The sequence below is a fragment of the Budorcas taxicolor genome, chromosome 4 (assembly GCF_023091745.1).
Source record: "Budorcas taxicolor isolate Tak-1 chromosome 4, Takin1.1, whole genome shotgun sequence".
Taxonomy (NCBI): domain Eukaryota; kingdom Metazoa; phylum Chordata; class Mammalia; order Artiodactyla; family Bovidae; genus Budorcas; species Budorcas taxicolor.
The window spans coordinates 116,760,818-116,777,446 of NC_068913.1; the positions used below are offsets into that span (position 1 = coordinate 116,760,818).

The 16,629-nt window shown below is 47.1% G+C and overlaps 1 protein-coding gene and 1 long non-coding RNA gene across 3 annotated transcripts in view; one reads left to right on the forward strand and one right to left on the reverse strand.

Moving 5' to 3' along the window:
- Window positions 1-317: 317 nt before the first annotated feature.
- LOC128047022 (uncharacterized) lies at window positions 318-6,360 on the reverse strand. The gene is made up of 3 exons (XR_008199280.1): window positions 6,242-6,360; window positions 5,909-5,993; window positions 318-678 (listed from the first exon to the last, which is right to left on the reverse strand). It is a non-coding gene; the product is annotated as an uncharacterized LOC128047022 (long non-coding RNA).
- The window catches only part of ACTR3B (actin related protein 3B), a 69,706-nt gene continuing 57,883 nt past the window's right edge, over window positions 4,807-16,629 (forward strand). Inside the window, exon 1 of one of the 2 annotated variants that reach the window (XM_052639215.1) lies at window positions 4,807-4,928. Coding sequence is in view for 1 of the 2 variants with exons in the window: in XM_052639214.1 (XP_052495174.1) it covers window positions 4,885-4,928 (44 nt within the window). In the remaining variant the exon portion in view is untranslated. The remainder of the gene's footprint in view (window positions 4,929-16,629) is intronic. The other variant, XM_052639214.1, reaches the window with a different exon arrangement.

The following is a 16,629-nucleotide window of genomic DNA, read 5'->3' on the forward strand; positions in this document are numbered from 1 at the left end:
TGTTGGGTAGAAACATAGTAAAGAGAAGCCTCTTTCTGCCACGGGAAGTCAACTAAAAAGTCCTCTCACTATAAGGAGAGAGTAGAATTTTGCAAAGTATATTGGAAGGAGCAAACCTTAGCAATGCAGTTAACAGAGATTGTACTTGAAGGGCCTCTTATAGAATGGGAGGTTTGTTTCTCTGTGGGTGTTTCGGCCTTTGCCAAAAGGGATGCCATCAGTCTCTGATCCATAGGAGTTTATGACCTCAGAAGAATAACAGAGAATATGCTTTGATATATAGAAAAAAACAGTGAAAACACATAGAAATCACATGGAAGGTTCGCTTTTATTTGCTTTTGATGATAAGAAAGCAAGTAAAAACAAATGTGTAATTGAGAGGCTTAACAACTGCTGATGACTTCCATTTATTTAAGAACCTTTCACTGAGTGGCCACAAAATGTCAGGAGTGCCTGATAACCCAAAGACATAAAATTATCGGAGACATAATTCTACTCTCAGACTGGTGTACCAGGGGCGATGGAAGCGCAACCGTTGTGATGCCATCAGATAAGCGAACACGTGGATGGATGTAGGAGGCTCTCAGAGTCCAAAAGAGAGTGCGGCGACTCTTTCTGGAAGCTGAGGGAGAGCTTCAGAGATGGGGCAGAGCTCCAGCTGGGTCAGCAAGGAAGAGGCTAGAGGAGTGAGAAGACACGGAATGAGCAACCATGTGTGGTTTCATCAAAAAAATTACGAGTGAGGCGGAAACTGTTGTCATTCCCCAGGTGCGGGCTAAATTGCTTCAGTTGCGTCCGACCCTTTGTGGACTACTCTACTGTAGACCCAGAGAAGGAAACTGCAACCCACTCCAGTACTCTTGCCTGGAGAATCCCATGGACAGAAGAGCCTGGTGGGCTATAGTCCGTGGGGTCACAAAGAGTCGGACATGACTGAGTGACTAACATTTTCACTACTGTAGACTGTAGCCCACCAGGCTCCTCTGTTCACGGATGCTTCAGGCAAGAATAATGAAGTCGGTTGCCATGCCCCCCTCCAGGGGATCTTCCCGACCCACAGATCGAACCTGCGTCTCTTTTGTCTCTTGCATTGGCAGGTGGGTTCTTTACCACTAGTGCCACCTGGAAAGTCATTTCCCTTATGCTCGTCAAACCCCATTCACCTCAGGTATGGGTACCAGATGCTTCTGAAGACATGATGAGGCTCCTCACTAGCCCAGGGGTGCGGTTTTAATTGTCTAAGCTAATCAAATGCATCAATCACCCTCACCAGTGACTGCTTTTGGTATAAGCTGGTGTTATTACGAGCTAAACTGTCTTCCCCAAAGACATGCTGGAGTAGTTAGCCCAGTACCTGTAAAAGGGATCTTATCTGAAAACAAGGCCTTTGCAGATGAGATCAAGGTGAGATGAGGTCATTAGGGCAAGTCTTAATCCAATGTGACTGGTCCTTATAAGAAGAGAACACCAGGGACTTTCCTGGTGGCGCACTGGTTAAGATTCCACGCTCCCAGTGCCGGGGGCCTTGGTTCGATTCCTCATCAGGGAGCTAGATCTCACACGCAGGGACTAAGCCTCTGTGCAGCCACACGCATGTGCGCTCAGTCACCTCTGACTCTCTGCCACCCTACGGACTAGAGCCCACAAGCCTCCTCGGAATTACCCAGGCAGGAATACTGGAGTGGGTTGCTGCCATTGCCTCCTCTGGGGGATTTTCCTGACCTAGGAACCGAACCCGCGTCTCCTGCATCTCCTGCATTGGGAGGTGGATTCTTTACCACTGAGCCACCTGGGAAGCCTGGCGCAGCCACATAAATAAATATTAAAAAGGAAGAGAATGCAAGGTGACGGGGCAGAAGCCGAGGGAGAGCGTGGCGTTGAGACGGAGGCAGAGACTGGGGTGATGCCTCTGTAAGCCGAGAGCACCAGGGATTTGTGGGAACACTGGGGCTCCTCCTCGAGGCTTCGGCAAGGACTGGTCCTGCTGACATCTCGATTTTGACCTTCTGCCCTATCGTGAGACGATAAATATCTGTTGTTTTAGGCCATCAAGTTTCTAGTACTTCCACAGTGATATCATCCAACGGTTGGATTACCCTGGAATTTCTGGATTTTCTTTATATGGAATAATAAAAGTTGCTCCTGTGCCCCCGTAAGAGATCTCTGCTCCCCGCATGCGAAAACGCCTTCACTCAAACGTCAAGGGTTAGTGGGGTCGAGAGGACACATTTGAAGTCAGGAAGTCTTTTGCTTGCTACCAGCTGCTGGTCAACCTGGTTGCCATTTCCAGGAAGTCCTTTGCAGAAGGGACACTCCCTGAAAAGGGACCGCCTTTATTAGTAGCCAGTTCCAAATCCCACTAAGGCTTCTTCCCTGGTGAAGGTGACAGGGTCGTCTATGAGTCTTGAGGTCCTCTGCCCTCCTAGGCCCAGAAACCCTCTCCTGCCCCACCCCCTCCACCATCGAGTGTTTCTCCATCCACCCTCTGGGTTTCAGCTTAGGCACCGTTGCTCTGAGAAGGCTTCACTGACTCCTAAGACAGGTATAGGTGCCCTGTTTGGCTTAAAAAAAAAAAAAAGATTTATTGTTGGCCACGCTGTGCTTTCTTTGCTGTGAGGGCTTTTCTCTAGCGGAGGGCAAGGGTTACTCTCTAGTTGTGATGCTCAGACTTCTGCTATCTCTCACAAGACTCTAAAGTCTAGTGGGCAGAGGGACTTCCCTGGTGGCCCAGGGTCTAAAACTCTGTGCAACTAAAGATCCTGCGTGCTACAATGAAGACCTGGTGCAGCCAAGTAAATAAATAAATAAATAGTAAAAAAAATAAAAGTCTTAGGGGCAAAGACTACGAATGTCCCACTTACTGTTTCATGCCCCGTCTAATGCAAGGCCTGTCCCATAGTAGGCACTTGATAACTATGTGCTAAGGGAATGAAAGAGGTGGCAGTGCTGACTGTCTGCAACCTAGAGTTTATCCACAGAATTCTGATGAGGGCCGTGGCACAGTGGGGTTGGCCAGGGCTTTGGCAAAAGACAAAGGAGGCAAGTGAGCCTTTGCCCCCAGCCTTGGGGTCCTGTGCTTCCCTGGTGGCTCAGAGGTTAAAGCGTTTGCCCGAAATGTGGCAGGCCTGGGCTCGATCCCTGGGTCAGGAGGATCCCCTGCAGAAGGAAATGGCAACCCACTCCAGTATTGTTGCCTGGAGAATTCCATGGACCCAGGAGGCTTGTGGGCTACAGTCCACGGGGTCGCAAAGAGTCAGACATGACTGAGCAGCTTCACTTGCTTATTTCGGGGCGCTATACAGGCTTTCCTCCATACTCCTCACCTTTCTTTTCTTCCCACCTTCTACTTTTCTTTCTAGGTTCCTCAAAAATTTCCTAGATCTGGGCCTTATTTAACCTGAATGAAAGTGAAGTGGTTCAGTCGTGTCCGACTCTTTGCGACCCCGTGAACTGTAGCCCACCAGGCTCCTCCGCCCATGGGATTCTCCAGGCAAGAATACTGGAGTGGGTTGCCATTTCCTTCTCCAGTGTAGGAAAAAAAACCCCCAAAAAACAAAAAAGGAATCATCATGGGTTATCTAACACAATCAAGTAATCTACCACTACTTCTCATACGGAAAAACAGTTTAAAAATGCTTTTAATACCAGTTAAACTGCCTGGAACTACATCTCCAGAAGAGTCCTAAAAAGTAAGGTCAGGAATATATGATAGGGAGGGAGGAGGAAGCAAGTGGAATCTTCTCAACCATCATAACATAGCTGGTATGTGATGCGAACTTTGGTCCGGGTTCCAGGAAGATCTTTTGGACATCACTTCACCTTTGACACTTGAGAATATGTTCCATAATGATCCTGGTGTAGTGTTAACCTGATCGAAGGTCAATCACCCCTTAAAGCTGTCCGTGCATTTGTTGCACAGGTTTTTCTTCTATAGAGGAAAGCATGCAGTGTTCTGACAGGTGTAAGAATTCTAACGTCAAGGTTTTTTTTTCTTTATTCAGAAAACATTTGGGTGTTTCCCGGAGAAGGCAATGGCACCCCACTCCAGTACTCTTGCCTGGAAAATCCCATGGACGGAGGAGCCTGGTAGGCTTCAGTCCATGGGGTCGCTAAGAGTCGGACACGACTGAGCGACTTCACTTTCACCTTTCACTTTCATGCATTGGAGAAGGAAATGGCAACCCACTCCAGGGTTCTTGCCTGGAGAATCCCAGGGATGGGGGAGCCTGGTGGGCTGCCGTCTATGGGGTCGCACAGAGTCGGACACGACTGACGCGACTTAGCAGCAGCAGCAGCAGCAGCAGCAGCATGAATGCACCAAATACTGTGCTGCGCATCCTTGTCATCAGTGGGAAGACATTCAGGAGCCGCATCTAGCAGAGCCTATAGCCTGCTATAGGAGTACAAATAAATATATACACACGGTATAAATTTGCTCCAAATGTTGTGAAGCAAAGCAATAGATTGTTGAGATAGTGAGTAAGGTGCAGGGGGGGGAGGGGGCACCTAGCAGATGAGCAGGGACAGCTTCCCTGAGAAGGTGACATCTGAGAGGAGACTTAAAAGGATGAGGAGTCAGGCTTCGGGGTCAAGTCCACGGTAAGTCAGAAGAGCTCAAAGCCTCTCCCGCAGCAAGGTGGGAAGTACAGGCAACGAGGCCCCGCTGCCAGCACTAAAGATGGCGGGCGGCCGGGGGCGGGGACAGGGCGTGTCATCGTAGTGATTGGTCAGGCGGGGGTGGGCGGGGCGTCACGTGTGCCGGCGGCGAGCATCCGGGCTCCCGGCGGCGGCGCTGCGGAGGCTCCCGGGAGCCCGGCGGCGGCGCGGGGCGGCGAGCGGGCCGGCGATCCGGGGAGCCGCCGGAGCCGGCCGCGTGGGCCGAGCATGGCGGGCTCCCTGCCTCCCTGCGTGGTGGACTGCGGCACCGGGTAAGAGCCGCGGGCGCCCGCTCCGGCCCCGGCGCGCCTGCCCCTGCCTGCCCCGCGGCCCGGCCCCCTGGTCTCACCTGGGGTGCCCCGGGCCCGGGTCGCGGCCCTCACCTGTCCAGGCGCCCCCTGACTCACTCACCTTGCTGGGGAGGGAGCCGAGGGGAGACGTGGCCTCCCCGCCTCCTCCTTGCGCTCGGCCGGGGCTCCCCGGGACCCGTATGCCTCCCGGAGGTGCGGGCTGCGCACCCCGCTGCCGTTCCCTCGCCTTCCGCCTGCCTCACGGCGCCCCTGCCTTCTCTTCAAAAGTGGCCCTCGTCCTGGGTCCCCAAGCGCATGCCATTTCTGCTCCCTGATAGGGCTTCTTTATCACTTACTTGTGGGAGGTTTTTACAACCGTCTCCCAGGTTGACATCTTTAAAAAAAAGTGTGTGTGTGTGTGTGTGTGTGTGTGTGTGTGCGCGCGCGCGTGTGTTTGCAGCCTACTCTGTCCTCTTCCAGTATTGAATGGTTCAGTCAGGCTAAGGTCTTGCTTTAGTTTGCCTAGAGTTGCCTTTGCACTTAAAAATGTTAAAAAAGGCTCCATTTTGAAAAACAGAAAAATCTAAAATGTGGGAAAGGCTGTTGGTGGTAGTATAGTTTCTATGTCTGCCCCCCGCCCCCAGCCCGTTACTTGTGGGCCGTGATTGCTTCTTTTGATGTTGAGATATGCCAAAGAGACCCTTCGGAGATCTCCCGGTCCTTTCCAGTGGCCCAGGCTCGGATCATTTTTAGGAAGGTGCTCGCTGAATCCATTTAGGTTTTGGTTTAGAAAGTCAAGCTTGCCTGCTTGCACTGTAGGTGAAGTGCTTAATAAAATAGCCTAGAAGTAAGTTTAGCCTCTTAAAAAGATTTTTCAAGAGGGGATTTTAGTCATTTTTTGCCACAGAATATTCCATGGCACGTTCACCGTAGCCTTGATTCTTCTCTGTAGAGAAACGCACTTGGTTTAGTTTCCTTGACAACCTTGTGGGGGTGTCTTCCTTAATTTGCTACAGTCCATCTCCTACGGATTGTTCTTTCCTTTTGCTGCAGAAAAAGGAGTGGTTACAAGCTGGAAAAACTGCTTCTTTGCATGTATTAATTTTCCTTTCAGAGATACACATTGTACCAGAAGTTTTGGGGCTCTTAATTTCAGTAGTTGTTTTGCTACCCAGAACCTGAGCCAAAAGCAGTGTTGACAGGAACCCGCCCCCCCCCCCCCCCCCCCCCACCCCAAATACTGGCTTCCTTATGCATCTCCTTCTCCCACCATCTGGTATTCACCCCACACCCACCTGAGGTCTGGTTGTGTCAGGAGAGAAGGCAGCTGGTCAAAGAATCTTTCATCCCCACATTTGTACGTGAGGTTTTTGTGGTTTTGGTCTTATAAAACTGTTGAAAGACAAAGTATTTCTTGGTAGAAGCAACAAAATCTGCCCACAGGGTTTGTCATACCTTTAATATTAGTAAGCTGGGAGCCTTACTCATCATTCTTGCTATAAATATCAAAAGTGTGGTGCTCAGTTATGACCGTCTGAGGTAGGTGGTATCTCACGTGGCAGTATAAGTTCAGGATATCTTTGTCTTCTGGCCCCAAGTTATGTATCGTCTTCAGGCTGTTGTAGGCGTTGTGTCAGGACTAGAAATAGTGGCCAGGGATCCTGCCAGTGGGTTTCACATGGACATAGTCTTTTGTGGGAACGGTGATGGTCAGTCAGGAATTTCCAGTGTCCAGTGTGTGGCCAGGAGGAGGAGCCTGGAAGAGCCCAAGTTTATTTAAGCATATTACTGCTTCTTATATTTCCTGCAGAGCCAAGTGACTTTGGATTGACCTTTAACTCACAATGGGATAAAAAGGGATAAAATGCAGATAAATATAACTAGGACCGAAGAAAAGAACAGGCCTGGAAAATCACCTTAAACTGTAGGCCCATAGTGCAGCTGGTTTGGTCTCAAGCTTGGCCTTCCTGTATGACAAGATTATGAGAGAGTCATCGTCAGTTATGTAATTCCTGTCATCAGGGAAGAAGAGAAATACCTGTTTCTCAGGTGAAAGAGCTTTCTCTAGTACTAAGTTCTAAAAGGAAGATTCACACTGATAGTGGGCATTTATGATTGAGTAGACAGTATACTCAATGGTGCTTTTTAAAAATAGCAAATAAATTTCATCCTGGGAGCCTGGCCTCATCTAGTAAACCCTGAGACCAGCTTGGTGAGCACACGTGTTTTTGGGGGTGAGATGACATGGACCACAGCTCTGCCTGCTCCACAGATGAAGCTTCGTCCACTTAAGTGAGTTACTGGGCTGCAGAGCGTTCAGAGAATAGCCTCACTTTTCTTAACTGAACTTGTAGTTCTGCAGATTTTTGTATTCTTTAAACTTATTTTGAGAAAGTTCAAATCTACTGAAAAGCTGCAAGAAGAGTACCAAAAAAATGCCGTATAGTCTCCATCCAGCATTCTAACCACTAACATTTGCTTCATTGTTCTCTGTATACTTCATACGTTATTGTCTTTCTGAGCTGTTCGTGAGTTGCAGCCATCCTGCTGTTTGCACCAGGGAGCTGCAGTATATCCTTAATGAGAACATGCATTCACAGACCGGTGATCAGAACCAGAAACTAGCGTTTATGCTGGAGTGTTGCCTGCTCTGCAGTCTGGACGCCATGAGTGGTCTCTCTGTGCCTCTGGACGCTCAGCTCTCCGCCCTCATCCAGCACCGTGCACTGTGTTTGCTTCTCACCATGTCTTTTTAGTCTCGTTTCCCTGGGCCAGCTCCTTAGCCTTTTTCTAGTCTTTCAGGATGGTGGTATTTTTGGCAGCCAGTTGTTAAACGGGTAATGCTGCTCAGTTTACACTCGTCTGGTGTTTCCTTACGTAGACACAGGGTGTGCGTTTTTGTCAGGGGTACCAGAGAAGTTATGCCAGAGCTTCTCAGTGCATCAAATCAGAAGCTCCCCACCCCCTCCCCACAGCCAGTTTTATTGAGAAGTAATTGACATATTGCATTGCATAAGTTTAAGGTTACAACGTGTTGATTTGGTGTGTTTGTATATTGCGGAAAGATTGTCATATTCCATTACTAACACCTCCATCCTGTCATTGTAAATACCCTTTTCTTGTAATCTGAGATCCACTTGTCTTGGCAACTTTCAAGTATATAACAATACAGTGTTGCTAATATCATCTCTGTGCAGTCTGCCATCTCCCTAGAACTTAACTCCTCTTATCAGGGGGCTTAAGGCAGTTGATGAAGTTCACTTGGATCATTGGATACAGTGCCGTCCACTAGATTTCTCACTCTGTGGTCACCGTTTTCTCCTTTGTAATTCACGTCTTTTGTGGAGAGAGGTTAGGAGATTGTGTAAATACCTTGTTCTGCCTTAAAAGTTTACCCATTAGTTTTAGTGTCCATTGGTGGTATTCTTGTTCTACAGCGATGGCAAAACTGTGTGTGTTTTAAACTCGCGTATTATCTACATTTTTTAGTTAACATTTTTACAAAACGGGTGCCCTTTGCAGTAACTCCCTTTTACTTATCATCTGTATGGGTTACGATTTTCGGAGTTCCTTATGTGGTTCTTACTACATTCGATGGTTCATGACTTCTCACTGCCATCCCTTGTTTCCGTGCTTTAGCTGTCCAGGAGTAGAAGCCCCATTCAGGCTATTTCTGGTCATCTTGAGACATGTCCCCATCAATTTTTGGGCATTTAGTTTTTATCAAAGACTGCAGTGGAGTCAGTGCTGTGCACTTGTCTTTTTTCACTTTTTTTTCCTGGAGCATCTCTGAGACAGGTTTCTAGAAGTGGGACTTCTGAGTCATAAGGTACTTTTGCTGGATCGTGTCAGATCCCACCCGGAGTGTGTGTCTTGCCCAGCGACATGTGACAGTGCTTACGTCTTCTTACAGACTCATCTCTGTAATTGCCGAATTAAAGAAGTTTTTTTTTTTTTAATTTTTTAACCAATCTGGAAGGTGGGAAATGATATCGTTTTAATTTGAATTTCTTTTTATGTGGGAAGATGAGCGTCCTTCCACGTGATGAAGTGGCATCTGCATTTCCGTTTTCTGTCTTCATTTCTCTAGCCCGTTTTTCTGCAGGCCTTTGGCCTTTTGCTGCTTTAGTTTTGGAAGCTCTTTGTGGATTAGGGTGTGTTGAGGGTCTCACAGGCCACTGCCAGGTTCAGAGATTTGCTGAGAACAATCCCAGGATGACAGTGAAAAGGTAAGCGCAAAAACAGCCAAGAAGAAAGGTGCGTGGGGCGGAGTCTGAGGGAGCCAGCTGCAGGCATCCTGAGTCCTTTCTCAGTGGAGTCACCGACATCCAGTGTGACGTGTGTGAGACCCTGTTCACTGGGGAAGCTCATTAGACGCTCAGTGCCCAGAGTTTCTCTTGGGGGGCTGGTCGTGGCACCTTCTGCCTGGCGCAAACCAAAATTCCAGCCCCAGGGGAAAGCAGGTGTTCAGCATCCGCTGTATTTGGGGCATGGTGGGAAATCTTCTGAAATCTTAAGTTCCCAGATGCCAGCCCGAGGCCAAGTTCAGTTCAGTCGCTCAGTCGTGTCTGACTCTGCAACCCCATGAATCGCAGCACGCCAGGCCTCCCTGTCCATCACCAACTCCCGGAGTTCACTCAAACTCATGTCCATCGAGTCGGTGATGCCATCCAGCCATCTCATCCTCTGTCATCCCCTTCTCCTCCTGCCCCCAATCCCTCCCAGCATCAGGGTCTTTTCCAATGAGTCAACTCTTCCCATGAGGTGGCCAAAGTATTGGAGTTTCAGCTTTAGCATCAGTCCTTCCAGTGAACACCCAGGACTGGTCTCCTTTAGAATGGACTGGTTGGATCTCCTTGCAGTCCAAGGGACTCTCAAGAGTCTTCCTCAACACCACAGTTCAAAAGCATCAATTCTTTGGCGCTCAGCTTTCTTCACAGTCCAACTCTCACATCCATACATGACCACTGGAAAAACCATAGCCTTGACTAGACGGACCTTTGTTGGCAAAGTAACGTCTCTGCTTTTGAATATGCTATCTAGGTTGGTCATAACTTTCCTTCCAAGGAGTAAGCGTCTTTTAATTTCATGGCTGCAATCACCATCTGCAGTGATTTTGGAGCACCCCAAAATAGTCTGACACTGTTTCCACTGTTGCCCCATCTATTTGCCATGAAGTGATGGGACCAGATGCCATCATCTTCGTTTTCTGAATGTTGAGTTTTAAGACAGCTTTTTCACTCTCCTCTTTCACTTTCATCAAGAGGCTTTTTAGAAGCCAAACTTTCAAGCAAACCTTCACCTTCACCTTCACCTTGGTAGGGAGAGCAGTCTGAGAGGCCTCTTTCCTGCATACAGAGGCATCAGCCCTTTGTGATACAAGTTGCAAATACATTTTCCCTATGTTTCACTTGTCTTTTGCCATACGAAGATTTTTTTTTTTAAAGCAGTAGGTTTATTTATCTTTCCCTTATTGTTGCTAGATTTTGAATCATAGTTAAGATGGGTGTTCCCCCTCCCCATTCCCGGATTTTATATAAATCTCTGTTCCACTTGAAATTTATCCTGGGATGGGGTATGAGGAATGGACCTCGTCGGAGCCGATTCTGTCTTCTTTCCTTCTGGCTGCCCCGTTTATCTCAGCCTCATTTATGAAAAACAAAAAGCGTAACAAAGCACTGCTTGAAGATACCGCTTTCATTGCGTACTGCATTGGTCTGTGCAGTTGTTTATTTCTGGGCTCGTTTTGGGTGCCTGAACCTGTCTGCTTATATGGCAGCATCACTGAGTTTAACTCCTGAGGCTTTATGACGTCATATCTGAGGAGGTCGGTGTCCCAGCCACCTCGTTTTTAAGAGTATAAATGACTTACTTTATTTGATAGTAAATCATCCAGAGAAATAAATCACTGTGTTCACTGTAAAAAATTATTATTGTCAGATAATATCGTTTGGACTTTGTAGTCTTTTTTTTTTTTTTTTGAACTTTTTATTTTGTGTGGAGGTATAGCCAGTTAATCGTGTTGCTGTAGTTTCAGGTGAACAGTGAAGGGATTTAACCGTACATATACATATACATGTATTCACCTCATATAAAAAAAAATATTTGGCTGTGCTGGGTCTTAGTTGCTTCCCTTGGGGTCAGTTGGAGCATGTGGGCTGGTCCCTGAACAGGAATCAAGCCCAGGGCCCCTGCTGTGTGAGCACACAGCCGTAAGCACTGGAGCACCAGGCAAGTTTCTCCACCTCATTTTGTAAAAAGTGTTTTCCAGTCTAGTCTTCCTTATTATTTCTCCAGATGGACTTTACATGCAGTTTCTTCTTTTCATTCCGGGGGAAACTGCTGATGGTATTTTGACTTGGGTTGCGTTACACTCATATGTTAGTGAGGGCTATTGTATTTCTGACACTGTGTTCCCATCAGAGAATATGGTGTATTCTCTCCGTCAGTGCAAGTCTGTTTTGTGCCTTGTAGGAATATTGTGTTTACCTCAGGTAGCTTTCTTGTTAGTCACCCAGTTACATGATTTTCTTTTTGGTTATTGTGGATGATGTTTTCTCTTCCATTCTGTTTTCTGTTTTTCTTCACTATACTAAAGGCATTCATTTTATCTGCTTCTTTACTAAAATACTAAATGATTCTTATTGTTTGAGTGAATTTTTTCCCTTCATCTTTAGGGTTTTCCAGATAGAGAATTTTGTCACGGGCTTAGAGAGGTTGTTCTTCCTTCCCATTTTTAGGAGCTCTGCTCACTCTGACACGCTGCAGTGGCCACTGCCTCCGAACAGCGTTAACTGGGAGCGGAGTTGGTGCGTGCCATCCTTTCGTTCTTATTTTAGTGGGGTCGTTTCTGGTGTTTGTACAATAAGTAAGATGCAGGCTTTTGGGCTAATAAGTAAGATGCAGGCTTTTGGGCTGCTGTTTGTGTGTATATGTACACCTGTACAAATACACGTTAAGAAAGCTATCCAAATAGGTTAGGAAGTGTCTCTCAACTGCTGTGTTTCGGAATGTTAAAGCACGAATGCGTGTTGCGTGTTACACGATGTCTTTATCGTAAATGGGATGTGCGCTTTTCTTTCTTAGTTCACATAGTGGATTTCTTGATGTTGAAGCACTCCTGCATTTCGTAAGAATCCCTCCTTGACCATGATGCCTTATTTTTTGATGTGTGGGTAGGCTCTGTTAATACTTTATTTAGGTTTTCCCTTTGGAACTTAGCATGTATTATAGCTTAGTTTTCTGGTGAGTTCTTTGTCAGAGTGTGGGGTCAGTGTTACACTGTCTTCCTGAAACAAAGGAAGAAGTTTTCTTTCTTTTTCTGTGCTCTGGGGTAGTTTAAGTAATTTTGGGATTATCTGAGTTTTAAGGTCTTGGTAGAATTTCACTGCTCCTCTTTGTAGTTCTTCTGAGGCTGGTTAGATGCCCCATCTCGAGTCGAATCAATTTTGGTTATGTTGTATTTGTCTAAAAACAATTCTGTTTTATCTAAATTTTTCAAATTTATGTATAGAGTAGCCATGATTTTCAAAAATCTCTGTTTTTATGGTTATGCTTTCCCCTTGTCACTCAAATTTATCTGTCCTGTCTTCACCCATTTTCCCTCAGGGCTTAGCTAATAATACGGCTGTGTTGTGGATCATTTTTTTATTTTTTAAGGATAAGCTTTGGGGTTCACAGATTCTGTTATTTTTCTGTTTTTTTGATTCATTTATTTCTACTTTTATCTCCTCTGCTTCCCTTTTCTTTGTTTTGAGTTGGATATTAAATTCATTTTAATTTTCCCTGTGTATTGAAAAGGCATTTGATGCTGTGACGATTTGGCTGTTAAGTCTTTAAGATTTATTCTGGATGTGAACCATTTTCTAAAGTGTTGAATTTGTTACAGTATTGTGTCTGTTTCTCATCTTGGTGTTTTTGCTGGGGGGTTTGTAGGATCTTAGCTTTCTGACCAGGCATGGAGCCCGCACCCCCTGCGTTGGAAGGCGAACCGTTAGCACTGGACCGCCGGGAGAGCCCCCGGCTCTGCCGTCTTTACCTGTGTGTCCCTTACTGGGATTTGGGTATAGTTTATCGTTACCATTTTCAAGAAATTTCTGCGTTTTTCTTTTGAATTTCCCTCTTAACTCAGTATTTCTATACTAGTACGTTTGAAAATTTTCAAGTAAAAGGGCCTTTTCAAATTTTGTTTTTGATTCTAGTTTAATTACATTATGGTCAGAGTGCTATTTATATTCTGTTCTTTAGACTTCACTGAGCCTCAGATATGGGCAGTTTTGTGACTGTTCTCTATGTACTTCAGAAGAGGTATATTCCCTGTTGCTGTGTTCTGAGTTCTGAGTATATCTGTATGAGCTATCTTATTAATGATGTTGTTGAGGCCTTCTGCTTATTTTTGTCCACCTCAGTTCAGTCGCTCAGCTGTGTCCGACTCTTTGCGACCCCATGGACTGCAGCACGCCCTCCTCCCTGTCCGTTACCAACTCCCAGAGCTTGCTCAAACCTAAGTCCATAGAATCGGTGATGCCATCCAGCCGTCTCATCCTCTGCCGTCCCCTTCTCCTCCCGCCTTCGCTCTTCCCCAGCATCAGGGTCCACTTACTCGTCTTTAACTGAGAATGATGTCTTAGGTGTTCCTGTCTTTAGTGTGTTTCTTGTTTATTTCTTCTTGTTCTGTGAAAGTTACTGCTGCCTTATTTTTTAATTAATTAAAGGTTTGTGTATTTACTTTTGGCTGTGCTGGGTCTTTGCTGCTCTGGGGGCTGCTCTCTGGTTGCGGTACGAGGGCTTCTCGTGGCAGTGGCCTCGCTTGTTGCGGAGCACCAGCTCTCAGCACTGAGTGCGTGTGCTCAGTAGTCATGGCACACAGGTTTTAGTTGCTCCACAGCTTGTGGGATCTTCCCGGGCCAGGTATCTAACCCGTGTCCCCTGCATTGGCAGGCAGGATCTTATCCACTGCACCACCAGGGAAGCCCTGCCTTATGGCATAGATCAGGTCTGTAGATCTGGCGGGTGATACAGGTGGCTTCCCTCAGTAAATAGCTCAGTAAATCATCTGCCTTTCCAATTCAGGAGACTGGGTTCGATCCCTGGGTTGAGAAGATCCCCTGGAGGAGGAAATGGCAGCTCACTCCAGTCTTCTTGCCTGGAGAATCCCAAGGACAGAGGAGCCTGGCGGGCTGCAGTCCATGGGGTCACAAGAGTTGGACACAACTTGGCTGCTAAGCCGCCACCCTCACCACCACAGGTGGATTGTTGTTGGAATAGTTTCTGTCTTAATGGTCTTTGGGTCTTTCCTCTTGAGCTGGTCGGTTTCCCCAGAGAGTACACTGCTGACCCTCTGCCTGGAGGGCCGGGTCTGTGTTGTGGGAGCCGGGTTGGGGGCAGGGAGCACGTCTCAGCTGTCAGGGTTTTCTGTGTTCAGTTGGGTAATTCTCAGAGCGGTTCCCGGACTTGCCCAGGCAGGTGACCTTGCTTCACGCTCCGAGTCTCGCTTTGCATGCCCAGAGTCAGCTTGTGGGGACTCGGGGGTTGGGGAAGGGCAGCCCCCGCTGGTGCGGGGTGGGGGGCACGCTCATCTTGGCCCGTGTTTTGGGCCCTTCAGTCCTGGATCCACAGGGCCCTGTGCAGCCGCCCATCGTGGGGCCTTTCTTCAGGGTCCCCGGGGTGTGGGGCCGGTTTTCGGACGTCCCCAGGGCAGTTAGGCTGGTCCTCAGCTCTCCAGGGCCCGATTCCTGCAGGTGCTGCCTCTTCTTTTCTCCCTGTTGTTGTGGTTTCTTCGTCTTAGAAAGAATCCTTTTGTTTTGATTTTAGTGGGGCTTTGGGACAGAGTGAAATTAGATCACGTGTTTAGTCTACTGTTTTACCCTGGAAGTCAGAATTCACTTGATAATGCCCCATACCCATAAAGAGGCCACAGGTCACGATATTACATTTACCAGACATGGAGCAAAGGTGGTGCTTGCGGTAAAGAACCTGCCTGCCGACGCGGGAGACGTGAGAGATGTGAGTTCCATCCCTGGGTTGGGAGATCCCCTGGAGGAGGGCACAGCAACCCACTGCAGCGTTCCTGCCTGGAGAGTCCCATGGACGGAGGAGCCTGGCGGGTACAGTCCCTGGGCTCACAAAGAGTCGGACACGACTGAAGCGGCTTAGCACGTAGAAGAAGTGGGCGTATATATTGGGTAATGTAAAATTTACAGACCAAATAGAGAAAAAGAAAAACAAAGACTATTGGATTTAGATAAAATAATCAATTTGAACTTACATATTTAACTATGTGCTGTAAACAGAAACTACCATTTTCTTTATGACAACCCAAGGAATGTTTGAAGAACTTGATTATGATTATATATTAATTTTTGCAGTATACAGTGTGTGGAGTGTGTATTATCTAGAACACCAGCATTAAGATCTGGGAACAATTTTAGTTTTATCGAAGTCATGCTCTGAGGCAATGTAGTCACTTTTTTTTTTTAAACAGAACATCTTAGGAGTGGGTAGGGCTATTCTGGTTGAATTAGGGGTTTGAGACTGGACCTCATAAGGAGTCTCACACAAAAGAGTCTCCGTCCTGGATACAGTTTTAAAAACGCTGTTTTAAGATGTGACATTTCCGCTTTCAAACATCAGTCGGTAGAGCTGACACTCACCTTCTGCTCTAGATGCAGGGCTGTGGGAGGAATGTGTGTGAGTGCGTTGAGCTGACACTGGGCAGGTCAGCCCTCCTCACTGCAGGCCTCCTCACTGCAGGCAGTCACTGCTGTGTGGAGAGGGGCCTGTAACGCGGGGAGAGGAAGAAGCTTTGCACAAGGACTTTTTAAAATGTTCGGGGCGAATAAGGATGTGTTGTGTTTGCAGACAGGGACATTGGAGGCTACACGAGAATAGAATGGAAGGCGAAATGGGTGGGTGGGTGTCGGAGTGGGAGTGAGACTTCTCAAGGCACCTTGTGAGCGTGTTTGGAAGTTTGAAGTGCAAGAACGTACTGGGTTAGCAGGCGGAGTTGTCTCTCTTGGTCCTGCGTTATGCAGCCCTTGGCTCTGTTTCTGTATCTTTGGTCTGTTCAGGTTTCTGAATGAGAAGAGGCTTCGGGTCCGGGGTGCTCGAAGGTGGCTCTGTGTTTGGGAAGACTGCTGTCTGTAAGCAGGGTTTATGTGTTTTGAGATTGATGCTTGGCTGCTTCCTTTGGGAAGATAGTTTTCTGATAAACATTAAACAAAGCCTTTTAATGTGAAAGTTGTCAATCTTAATTCTTCATGTACACATGCTTGGGGAAATCTGACTGCTGTATCTCTTCATGTATGGGTATATCGGATGTTCACAGAACTGGAAGGGAGATGAGTGTAGGGAGAGACTTTCAAAGTAGAAACTGCAAAGGAAATTGTTCAGGAAAATAATTGGTAAATTTGATCATCTAAATTGTTTAAATGATTATCTTTCAGAAAATGTATAATTGCAGGTAAACCACAAATTCAGAAAAATTAGTAATATATGTGAGCAAACATTATATCCTCAGTGTGTAAGGTGAAGTCGCTCAGTCGTGTCCGACTCTGTGACCGCTTGGCCTGTAACCCACCAGGTTCCTCTGTCCATGGGATTCTCCAGGCAGGAATACTGGAGTGGGTTGCCATTCCCTTTCTCCAGGGGATCTTCACACCCAGGGATTGAACCCAGGCCTTCC